Source organism: Chiloscyllium punctatum, chromosome 7, assembly GCF_047496795.1.
Source record: "Chiloscyllium punctatum isolate Juve2018m chromosome 7, sChiPun1.3, whole genome shotgun sequence".
Classification (NCBI taxonomy): domain Eukaryota; kingdom Metazoa; phylum Chordata; class Chondrichthyes; order Orectolobiformes; family Hemiscylliidae; genus Chiloscyllium; species Chiloscyllium punctatum.
In genome coordinates, this window is record NC_092745.1 from 92,163,953 (window position 1) to 92,176,973 (window position 13,021).

The following is a 13,021-nucleotide window of genomic DNA, read 5'->3' on the forward strand; positions in this document are numbered from 1 at the left end:
CCCTCGCCCGCTCTCTGGCGCGCCCTCGCCCTCGCCCGCTCTCTGGCGCGCCCTCGCCCTCGCCCGCTCTCTGGCGCGCCCTCGCCCTCGCCCGCTCTCTGGCGCGCCCTCGCCCTCGCCCGCTCTCTGGCGCGCCCTCGCCCTCGCCCGCTCTCTGGCGCGCCCTCGCCCTCGCCCGCTCTCTGGCGCGCCCTCGCCCTCGCCCGCTCTCTGGCGCGCCCTCGCTCTCGCCCGCCCTCTGGCGCGCCCTCGCCCGCCCTCTGGCGCGCCCTCGCTCTCGCCCGCCCTCTGGCGCGCCCTCGCTCTCGCCCGCCCTCTGGCGCGCCCTCGCTCTCGCCCGCCCTCTGGCGCGCCCTCGCTCTCGCCCGCCCTCTGGCGCGCCCTCGCTCTCGCCCGCCCTCTGGCGCGCCCTCGCTCTCGCCCGCCCTCTGGCGCGCCCTCGCTCTCGCCCGCCCTCTGGCGCGCCCTCGCTCTCGCCCGCCCTCTGGCGCGCCCTCGCTCTCGCCCGCCCTCTGGCGCGCCCTCGCTCTCGCCCGCCCTCTGGCGCGCCCTCGCTCTCGCCCGCCCTCTGGCGCGCCCTCGCTCTCGCCCGCCCTCTGGCGCGCCCTCGCTCTCGCCCGCCCTCTGGCGCGCCCTCGCTCTCGCCCGCCCTCTGGCGCGCCCTCGCTCTCGCCCGCCCTCTGGCGCGCCCTCGCTCTCGCCCGCCCTCTGGCGCGCCCTCGCTCTCGCCCGCCCTCTGGCGCGCCCTCGCTCTCGCCCGCCCTCTGGCGCGCCCTCGCTCTCGCCCGCCCTCTGGCGCGCCCTCGCTCTCGCCCGCCCTCTGGCGCGCCCTCGCTCTCGCCCGCCCTCTGGCGCGCCCTCGCTCTCGCCCGCCCTCTGGCGCGCCCTCGCTCTCGCCCGCCCTCTGGCGCGCCCTCGCTCTCGCCCGCCCTCTGGCGCGCCCTCGCTCTGGCGCGCCCTCGCTCTGGCGCGCCCTCGCTCGCGCTCGCCCTCTCCCTGGCGCGCCCTCTCTCTGGCGCGCCCCCTCTCTGGCGCGCCCTCTGCAGTAGCAGCTGTCTTGTTGGTGTGCAGTCTGGATACCCTGGAGAGGGGCCGTGGGTGGACGGGAGGGTGTTTGGGGCAGGGAATCATGCACTTTGTGTTGTGGGTGGGCGGTCACGCAATGTGTGCTGCTGCTAGACTCCTGAAAGGGGAGCAGACTTCAAAACTCCGAGCCCCAGAGGAAATGCATTTAATCGCTTTTCTGAATTATCGATTATCCAAAGGAAATAGTGCCTGCCCATCTTGTTCGGATAATCGAGTTCCCACTGTATATCTATAACTTTGGTGTAAAAGCCTAAATAGATAAAGGAAAATGTAATTTTTTTTGTGTGCTCATCGATGACTTCAAGAATGGTCACATTCGTGAGCAATTAAACCACATCGACCAGAAACATTTTAGGATTAATCCTAATGTTTGATCTGGCAGATCACTTTTGGTGTGATGATCACAGCAGGGAATGGTATCATTAGCTTTACTTATGACAAGGAAAAAATCCTTTATGGTGTTTGCCTGTCATCATTGTTAGCAAGTTTTGAGAAGATTTGTAGCTCAGGTTGAGGTTCTGGATGTAGGTTTGCTCGCTGAGCTAGAAGGTTCAATTTCAGACGTTTCATCACCAAACTAGGTAACATCTTCAGTGTGCCTCCAGATGAAGCGTTGCTGGTGTTTCCTGCTTTCTATTTGTTCCTGTGGTGATGTCATTTCCTGTTCTTTTTCTCAGGGGGCAGTAAATGGGGTCCAAGTCCATGCGTTTGTTGACTGTTCCTGTTGGAATGCCATGCTTCTCGGAATTCTCATGTATGTTTCTGTCTCCCAAACTCACCAACACAGTAAAACAGCAGCTAATAAACTCTAAAGACCCTATGCAGACAACAAGCAAAACTCATGTTATTCACAAAATACTGTGCAAGAAGTGTAACAAACACTACATTGCACAAACAGGCAGAAAACTAGCCACCAGGATATACGAACATCAACTAGCCACAAAACGACATGACCCTCCCTCACTAGTATCCTTACATACAGATAAGGAAGGACACCACTTCGACTGGGACAACACATCCATCCGAGGATAAGCCAAACAGTGACAGGCACGAAAATTCCTAGAAGCATGGCATTCCAACCGGAACTCTGTCAACAAACGCATTGATTTGGACCCCATTTACCACCCCCTGAGAAAAAGAACAGGAAATGACATCGCCATAGGTAATGACATCACCAACCCAAGGAAACCCAAATATATAAATAGAAAGGAGGAAACATCAGCAGTGCTTCATCTGAAGGTTCACTGAAGATGTTACCTAGTATGGTGATGGAATTTCTGAAAATGAACCTTGCAGCTCAGCGAGCAAACCTACATCCAGATTCTCATCACTCTGAAATTTTAGCATGTTGTCAAGTGAGAACAGGATTGAGATTAGCTGTACTTAATAAATTGCTGATAATAGTTTTGAATGTTTAGAAATGCTACAGATGTTTGGAGAGAAACATTGAAGTTTTTTTTAAATGGCATGGAGTTTGCCCAAGACAAACACTGAATTAATTAAGGAAGCGTGGAAGAAAATTTGGCTCGGAGCTGATTCTGGGAACCGGGGTCAGATGTTGTAGGTTCAAGCCAGTCCTTTCCTGTGATTTAGGTTAATACTTTATTGCAGTACTGAAATGAAAAAAGTATAATTTTGCATTGACAGAAGTACTGCCTTTTTGATGCGATGTTAAAATAAAATCTCTCTGTTTCTTGAGATGGATACATGGTACAGTTCAAACAACAGAGCAGTTGGTGAATCCTGACCAATAAGTTACTCATGAACTTTGCCACGATAGATTATCTACTTATTTATCTTTGACTGACTACTTTATAGGAGTGTCAGCTGTAGGTGGTGCAAGTACTGCCAAGTGACGGGCACATCTGCCTTCTTACCAGCAACATAGCATACTGAACCAGCCTTCGGGTATTCAGTAAAACTGGAGTAAAATTTTTGGTGCTGTCATCACACTCCCACTAAATCTAAATTCGGCCTTTACCTGCTATCTCTCCCTCAGCATCTGTGAGGGTTTGTTCAGCTTCCTTAATTTCATAACTCTTGTCCCTTGTCTCTCACTTTTGTCCCCCATTCCAGGAACTTTGTCCTTAGTAGAGCCATTTTCATGTGTGCAGCTGGTGTGATATTGCACATGGAATATCGTGATGATGGCCACAGATGTGCAGATTCATTCTAATTTAGGGATGTCTGTCACCAATTATTGCACCAGCAGGCTAATTTCTCCGTGCAGCCATTTTGATGGATATTGTGTTGCTGCTAATTGCTTCACTTGTGTTTTTGTTGTGTGCAAGTTATCTGTCATGATTGTCCACATATCAGTTGTAATACAATTCAAAAGTAGCTACAGGCTCCTATAATGCCTTAGTTGCATTCCCATGTGATGCCATGTTATAGGAAATCATGCAATGCAAAAATGGGGTTATTCGTGAGCCACCAAAAAAATACCTTTAAAAATCAAAGTAAAGATAACAGTTAGCCTAACAATAGCACTGTCTAAGTAAATTTTGATCTGTTGTATGGTACTGTATAGTGCGATTCATCAGACTCTTCAACCGATTGGCTTCTATACCTGCTAGCTGCTATATTCTAACCAGTTATCTGATCCCATCCAATGACAATACTGCACAAGTCAGATGCCAGAATGAAACCTGCCTTGATAGACCAAGGGCTGAATCTTCATTTCTTTCAATAAGTATCAGTTTTTCAGAGGGTTTCACATCGTGATGCCTGGGGATATCTATCCACTTATTTTACAAAACCAGCCTGATGTATTACCTGTCCTACCCTTTGGTGCCCGTCTCTCACATTCTAGCATCATCATCATACCTTATGCCATTTCCAAAACCACTTACTACTTCCTGGATATCCTAGAATTGACCATCATCCATGGTGCAGCTTTTTAAAAAAGATATTGTTTGCCCAGACAAGAGCTATTAGTCCAGAGGTGCCCTGCATGGTTCCTGACGTTGGCCCTGGACGTGGCAGACAATGGAAAATTGGTGACTCTCTTTTTTAGCAGGGACATTGAGATGCCGCTGATGAGGATGGGGTGATGCACAGGCAGGACGACTTTTTCTCCCAGGCCATCTGAGGGCTCCGTTCTGTTCCAACCACGCCAACCTGGACCAGGGTGACCATCCAGGCCTGTGCAGTCTCATCCATCTGAAGGAATGCACAGAATGTAGGAAGAAGCTCAGTGATCTTCTCCACTCTGCCAGTGAAAGTGTTGCCATCTTCTTGTTGATACCTCAGTTGCTCTATCTCTGCTACTATACCCACTATTTCTTGCAACATCTTCTCCACTCTGTGTCATCCTCACTAACATCTGATCCTGACTAACCCTGAATGTCTTCTGCACAACCTACTCACCCCTTCAGGACATCTCCACACATGCACCAAAAGTAACAGTGTGCTTCTCCCCTTCACCCAGCATGTGCAGCGTTTCCTCACTCTAACCACCTTGAGCAGCTGATTGACCATGTCCAAGCCCCTCTACTGGTATTTTTTTCAGTTGGTTAGCATAGTGATTAGTCACTGAAACCAATTCTCATGAGTCTGCAGATATTCTTTAACATCTTAAAATAGTTTTTAAGCAAAGCGAGAGAAAAAGAGCGCTTAATACAAACACCAAAACCAAGTTTTAAACTGCTTCTCAACACTCTCCTTTTACTGTTAGTGAATTCCAGTGAAACTTCACCCTTACTTCAACACTTTAAATTTTTAAATTAACAGATTGCACCCAGCTTCGTCTTCAGGCTATAGAGACATTTTCAAGATACTTTTCAAGTCCACTAGCACAGATACTTCGCAATTCCTTTCACGAAGTTTTTCACAAGCTGACTGATCACTTGATGCCGATTGGAGTCCAGTCCTCTGCACACCATGATGCCTAGTGTCGGGGATGAGAATTGCGTAACAGCAAATGGGTTTGCTTTATAAAAATCAAAGATCGGCAATTCACAAATTGCGTTACAGACAAATTGCGTTTAATAAACGAGCATTATAGGAGAACGACCTGTGCAGGAAGGCGATTGTGCAGTGGTATTATCAATCCAGTGACTAGGTGATCTTCTGGAGTTCCAAGGCGGAATCCCTCCAGGGCAGATGGTGAAATTTGAATTCAATACAATTATGAAATTAATGATGACCATCAAATGTCAGTAAAACCCATCAGGTTCACTAATCTCCTTTTAGAGAAGGAAACTAGCATCCTTGCCTGGTCTGGCCTTTGCTTTTAGTCTGGAGTCACACAATGTGTTTGAATTTGAACTGTCCTCTGTGTAATGGCTTAGAAGCTACATAGTTGTATTGATTGCTAGAAAAGAAAATGAAAATTAAACCAGACGACGCATCTATCATTGACCAAAATTACAACATAGAAAACAGCCTTTTTGACCTAGTATCAAAATTGGAAGAGCTGTCTAATGTAATCATAGAATCATAACCTACAACTATTGTGCTCGATATCACAATTACAATCCCTAGATACGTTTGGTCTCATCAGCAGGACAGACGTAGCAGAGGTGGTGGCACAATGGTAAAACGCTGGGAAGGATTTGTTCTGCGAGTCCTCAACATTGACTCTGGACACCGTGAAGTCTCATGGAATCAGGCCAAATGTGAGCAAGGAAATCTCTTGCTAATTACCACAGGGACTACTTTCCCTCGGCTGAATCAGAGCTTTGCCCTGTGGAACCGCACTTGCAGTGAGCACCTTGAAGGTTGCAAGGCCACAGCATGTATTCTAGTGGGGGATTTGAGTGTTCACAGTGAGTGGCTCAGTGGCAGCAACACCACTTATTGTGTTGGTCAAATCCTAAAGGACATAACTGCTAGACTGACTCTGTGGAAGCTGGTATACGAACCAGCAAGAAGGCGAAACATAATTGACCCCATCCTCGCCAATTTGTCTGTTGCGGATGCATTTGTCCATTAGTTCCTGACCTCATTGCAGCCTTGTTTTGATTCTGCATCAAAGACCTGAATTTCGGATATGAGGTGAGATTGACAACCCTTGACATGGAGGCTGCATTTGACTGAGCGTGGAATCAATGACCCCTAGCAAAACTGGAAATGGAAATCGAGGAAGACCTCTGCACTGCGTATTGCTAACCAAAGGAGGTTGGTCAACGCTTGGAGGTTGGTCAACTCAGCTCCAGAACATCTCCGTAGGGGTTCCTCAGGGTAGGGCCCTAGGCCAAGTCATCTTCATCAATGACCTTCACTCCATAATGCCAAAGCAGAAATGATCACCAATGATTCTGGTATACTCAACTCCTTGGGTATTGATATTCCTCAGATGTATCTCAATGCAGCAAGATTTGGGCAATTTCCTAGCTTGGGCTGAAACATAGTAAGTAACGTTTGCACCACACAAATGCCAGGCAATGACCATCTCCAATAGAGACAATCTATCACCTCTTGACAATGGTGTTCTGGATGTAGGTTTGCTCACTGAGCTGGAAGGTTCGTTTCCAGATGTATCGTCGCCTGACTAGGTAACATTTTCAGTGGACCTCAGGCAAATCACTGCTGATAAGCCCTGCTTTCTTATGTTTGGGTTTCATTGGGTTGGTGATGTCCTTTCCTGTGGTGATGTCACTTCCTGTTCTTTTTCTCATGGGGTGGAGGAAAAGAACGGGAAGTGACTTCACCGCCAGAAATGACATCACCACAGAAAATGGCATCACCAACCTCATGAAACCCAAACGTATATAAGAAAGCAGGACTTACCAGCAGTGCTTCGCCTGAGGTCCACTGAAGATGTTACCCAGTAGGGTGGTGATACATCTGGAAATGAACCTTCTAGCTCAGCGAGCAAACCTACATCCAGAACCTCAACCTGAGCTACAAATCTTCTCAAATCTCGTTAAGTCAATGGTGTTACACTCACTGAATTCTAGCATCCTGGGGATTACAATTAACCAGAAGCTCAACTGGACTAACTGTATAAATATAGTGACTATAAGCGCAGGTCAGAGACTAGGAATACTACTCCAAGTGACTTGCCTCCTGATTCCCCAATGCCTGTCCACCATCTACAATACACACGTCAGGAATATGATGGAATACTCCCCACTTGCCTGGATAAATGCAACTCGAGCAGCAGTCTAGAAGCTTGACACTATCCAGCACACAGTAGCCCACTTGATTGGCATTACATCCATAAACAAAATCTACTCCCTTCATCATCGATGCTTGGTAACAGCCGTGTATTCCATGTACAAGATGTGCTGCGGAAATTCATGAAAAATCCTGAGACAGCACCTTCCAAACCCATGACCACTGCCATCTAGAAGGACAAGGGCAGCAGGTACATGGGAGGACCACCCCCTCAAATTCCCCTCATAACACCACTCCTTCAGTATTGCTGGGCCAAAAGTCTGGAATTTCCTTCTTAATGATATTGTAGTGTTCTGGACCAGACCAGACCCTAACTTTTCTTATAAAAGGCAAATGTAATGTGCCATGTTCCAGATGCAATTCAACTGGTCAAACAACTTGATGTTAAGCAAAGTGCAATTTATTCGAACACTAGTTAAAATGCAACAACAGAAAGAAGAACTTTGAAAACAAACTCTCTTGGAAACTTAACAGAATAATAGATACTGTAACTATTACTAATCAACTGTTCCAATGTAGTAGCATTCCATAAACAAAAAGGAAAATTCAGAAAATAGGTTTTGTGTCTCATGCAATTCAGCAGCCTCTGAAGAGAACCTCCTGCTTTTGGCAGTGATCAAGAGAGGGGATAAATAGCTTCCACTTCAAGCCCATAACACCGATAGCTAGCTAAACATCCTTGATCTGTGAGAGCTTGGCCGCACCCACACAGGCTGATTCTATTGTTCCAACCTTTGTTTTTAAGAAAAGAAAAAGCAAGGCCTTGCAAGTTTTTCATCTTCATGGCATCTGTCCCCCAGTCTTTCTCTAAGAAACCAGAACAAAACACAGTACTTAAAGCTATAGCATCGTCACAGTGCGTCTACTCTCAGCACATGATTTGCAGCTTCTCAAGGATAATTAGGGATGGATAATAAATGCTGGGTCAGCCAGCAATTTGCTTATGAATAAAATAAATCACGGTTGTGAAATACTACTTTCTCCTGAAGATGTAAGAGGTACTGTGCATTTCCAAGTTTTTTTTTCAAATTCCTTTTCTCAGCAGTACCTATGGGTTAATTGATACTTTTCAAATTACTATGTGATAAAAATTATTTACTAGTTATTTAGTTGGTGTTTGCGAACCTGGGTGTTTTAGGATGGATCTTATCGGGGATTCTCCTTGGCTGCTAGATTGATTCTTGGGATGAATTTTGCATGATGAGAAGTGAATAAGTAGAATGGGCTGTTTGGTCTCTGGAATTTAAAATTGATAGGTGATCTCCTTGAAATATGTACAGTTCTGAGGGGAACTGACAGGGTAGATGCTGAGTGACTTTGTTCTGCTTGGAAAGCCCTGACATTGCATTCATAATCTCCGAATAACAAGGTTGGCCATTTAGGACTGAGGTGACCAGAAATTTATTTATTAAGAAGGTTGTGAATCTTTAGAATTCTCAATTCTAGAGGGTTTGGTTACTGGGTAAAGGGTATATGCAAGACTGAGGTTGATTAATTATGAGAATATAGTTGGAATTTGGTTAGAATTTGAGAAGGGAAATCAAGCCGGATCATATTGAATGTTGGTAGAAGCAAGCGAAGCCATATGGGTCTCTGCTCCTTTTTGTTTTTGTATTCTTCTGCGAATTTCTCTTAATTGCAATTTTTGGCTTGATATCAACCTATGCTTGATATGAGGGCATTTGACCATGTATATACTTAACAAATAGTATTGGATAATTGACATCAGTTCAGCTTCATTAGAGTGTTTGGAATTTTGATTTATTTTAAATCCTAAGTAAGATATTTCATTCATTTAATATATTTACATAATTTTAGTTGTGAATGTTTGTAGTTTTTTTTCATATTTATTTCAAATAAAATGTTTTTTCCTTGGTAGGGTTGATATTTCTGATACTTTAATGTATGTATACGAGATGCTGGGAGCAGAGTTATTAAGTAACCTGTATGACAAACTGGGAAGACTTTTAACTGACACTGAGCAAGCATCCTCATGGCAGGTGGGTACTATATTATTGCACTATTGCAAGATACCTCACATGAAAAAATATAGGTTCAGCTTACTATAAATAGATAATTTCTAAGAGTGTTGAATATTTTAATCAGAGTTCAGAATAAATACCATCCAGCTATATTTCATCACCTAAGGATGTTATTTTCATTATTATTCTAGAAAATGCACCACCTAAGAATTACATTGTATTATTAAGGATATAAGAACCTTAAGACTTGTGCCTAAGGCTTTTAAGTACAGTCTTTACAATAATGTATGTCATTTTGGATCAGCATAAGATGAACCAATCCTGGTTCAAAATTTTTTAACTTGTTAAAGAGGTAAAGCTATTATTTTCAAATGTCTATGCTTCAGTAAAATACATTATTAATGAGCTTGCACACTATTTTGTTCAATATTCACTTGACTATTACCTTGAAATTTTGATTATCTAATTCATTTACTCAAGTGCCAGCCTGATTCTTGTTCTTGAAAGCTAAAAGTGAAACTTCCTTCAATACCAAATGCTTTAATGTCTGCCCAAAAGAAACTGATTAACCACTTCAGAGCAGCTCTAGTTTCATCCTGCAACAATGCAGTATTACTTTTGGCATTTAATTTATTGACTGCTCCATGAAGAGTTGACATGGATGTGGGAGTTGCTTCCAAGATCAGCATTTATTGCCTATCCATGGTTGACCTTGAAAAAGCAATGAGCTTTTTCCTTGATGAATTGGTAAAAGTGCTCCTAAAAGGTTTGGGTGCTAATGTCCTAAGCAAGTGTATGATCTATAGGAAACCTAGGGATGCTGGAATTTGAATCCAGCTATTGCACTGCCCACTATGTGTTGAAAGTCTCAAGTTACAAGTGTTCTAATGTAGAAATAATGACAAGCTGCTGCAATGTTTGCATTATATGATATACACTGTGCTGCTGACAGAAAATGATGGTGAATTGAATGTTTAAGCCAATCTAGCAGATGATTTTACGCTGGATACTGAGATAGTAAACTAAATTGTTGGAATTTCATTCACCCAAGGAGAGGATCCAATCATGTTCTAGACCTATAACTTTATAGGTAATACAGAATTTTTGTGAATTCAATGGAGAGACTCCTCAATGGAGAGTGCCCGTCCTCTGATCTGCTCCAGTAGTTGTGGTATTTTATGTAGCTGGTTCAGTTTCTAGTCATTGATGATTCCTAGGAAATTGATGATGTTGGGAGGGCATCTGAGTGCTGATTGTGAAGGTAATGAAACTGAATATCAAGGTGAGGTGATTATGCTTTCTCTTGTTGGGAATGGTCACTGCTTGACATGTACAAAATGATTTTGACTTGTTTTTGCAAGCCACACTGTCCAGGATTTGCTGCATGAGAGTGTAAGCTGCTTTGTTAATAAGAGACTGTGTAAATAGAGTTAAATTGTCATCAAATATGGCTTTATGATAAAGGGCAGGTTATTAATAAAATAGTCAAAGCAAGTTGAGCCATGGTTTTGTGGCTCAGTGGTAGTGTCCCGACCAAAAGGCCTGGGTTCAAATTCCACTTGTGATTGGTTTTTATTTATTGTCACGTGTACTGAACTACAGTGAAATGTTGTGTTTATGAGCAGTAGGGGCAGATCATAGTAAGCAAAGATGTTCAGATCAGAGGTTGTAAAAGGACTTAGTCAGAGGGAAAAGGGTTACATTGCATATATGCTCGGAGAGATCAACCTTATTTGAGGCTAGAGCGTCCATTTTTAAGCCTAATAATGTGCACGAAGAAGCTGTTCCTGAAGCTCCTGCATGTTCAGGCTTCTGCTGCTAGAGGTGTGCTATGATCATGTCTGAACATATTGATTAAAATAGCGGTTTCCTTACGGAACTCCTGCAGTAAGGCTGAAATGATTGTTGTCAAAGTCTTCATGCAATTGGGATATTGATAGGATTTTTAGATTTTGCTGTGCTCTGTGCGTTTAGCCATTTTATTTCACATGACAAAAAGGCTCATTGGCTGAAACCTGAAATTTTATGATGGCAGAATCTTGGGACAAGGCTGAGAAGAATCAATACTTGACACTTTGAGCTAAAGATGATAGTAAACTCTTCAACTTTTTTGCAGTTGTGAACTGGTCTCTACCATCTTAGAGATGGACGTGTTAATGGGTTCACTTCCTCCTGTCGCTTAATTGTCCACCATCATTAAAGATGTGACAGAATTGTAGAGTTCTGACCTGATCCTTGATTTTGTGGCACTGTCTAGAAAATAACATTTTTTATTGTTTTTATGAAGGCCAATTTCTTTCATCTTGGAAAGACTGCAAGTACATTAGAACCAACCAAGTCATTTTAAAATGCAGCTGGGTGTTGTGCTAAAGGAAACATTCAGAATGAATTTAGTCCTATCTTTTAGCTTTTATGGATGGCATACCCTGTGAACTAGTAGTTATAAAATTCTAGAAGAAATTATAATCTTCTAGAAGAAGCAATTTGTTTTATTGTATTAGTTTTAGTATATATGAAAGTATCATTTTTAGATCCTCCCACATAAACTACTTAATAGTACAACAGTATTCACATAATTTTAGTGCATTGACAGACCCGGATTTTGACCAGATGAAAATCTTGTAAAATTATATATTTATTTGAATAGCTGGATGCTTAAAATATAATTTGATTACTTGAATATAAAACAAAGAAGGCTGATATGGAATACATATAAATGCCCTATTAGCTTAAGAATCCTTGTGCAATTTTACCGATACATCAGTTTAGATGATAAATGCAGACTGGACAAAGACAAATAATTCCATGTTGGTACTGTAAAATAAATACCTGTTGGCTGTTTTTGGGCCTAATGTTTGGTTTATTTGGTTTTAATCAAAGTGTTGGTTTTGTGGTTATCATAGTTTCTATTTTAAACAATTGATAAGTGCTAATTTTGCATCGTGTAACTATTTTTTTCCTTTTTTTTCCTTTCACTTTAGCATATTGAAGCCTGTTTGTATGGGTTTCAATCTATTGCAGAAACCAATGATGTCAACTATTCCGATGTTATTCCAGGCTTGATTGGTCTTATTCCAAGGATAAACATTAGCAATGTGCAGCTAGCTGACACTGTGATGTTTACGATAGGTAAATGGCTTTGTTCAAAAAATGTTCAAGTGGGATTGGTATTCTCAATACAGTTGTAGTGTTTGACTGTTCTAAATCTAATCTAAAAATGTCCCAGTGAAGATGACACCTTGGACAGTACAGTATGACACATTGTCACATAGGTTATATGCTCAAGTCTGAGTGAAACATGAACTTTCTTTCTTGGGGTGGGATGAAGGAGAGCTACAATTGAGGTAAGATTGATGCTGAATGGTATTGAAGTAATTAAGGATTACATTTTAAAGATCACTTAACAAACTCCCTTTTCAACACTGGTTGATAGTAGTCAATAAAAAAGTGATTGAATTATAAAGCCAAAACAACAGATGCAAATTGCAGTAAGTCACGCTCAAGCCATCTAATAAACTCTTGCCGCTCCGTGTGCCCAGGTCAATTTGTTCATGAGAAACAGGCTTTGGAATCTGAAGAAGTGTTGTGAAGAATTCTTAAAATTAGAGGACTAATTTGTGAGGAATATTTGAAGAAATTTGAGTTTTATAGCTTAAAAGATGAAACATTATGATGTGAATGGTCTAGAAAGAAACCTTTAGCATACCTTTAGTGTCAGTCAAAACAACAGGACAAGAACGTGATGTGGAGGTGCTGGCATTAGATGGGGGTGGACAAAGTCAACAGACAGGTGTTGAAAATAAATTAAAGCAAAGCTTTTAGGGTTGATA

At 43.0% G+C, this 13,021-nt stretch overlaps 1 protein-coding gene across 1 annotated transcript in view; it reads left to right on the top strand.

The window, feature by feature from the left end:
• Positions 1 to 13,021, top strand: part of ipo13b (importin 13b) — a 208,565-nt gene that overhangs the window by 110,234 nt on the left and 85,310 nt on the right. Inside the window, exons 6-7 of the mRNA XM_072573267.1 lie at positions 9,089 to 9,209; positions 12,173 to 12,320. Of these exons, the coding sequence (XP_072429368.1) occupies positions 9,089 to 9,209; positions 12,173 to 12,320 (269 nt within the window). The remainder of the gene's footprint in view (positions 1 to 9,088; positions 9,210 to 12,172; positions 12,321 to 13,021) is intronic.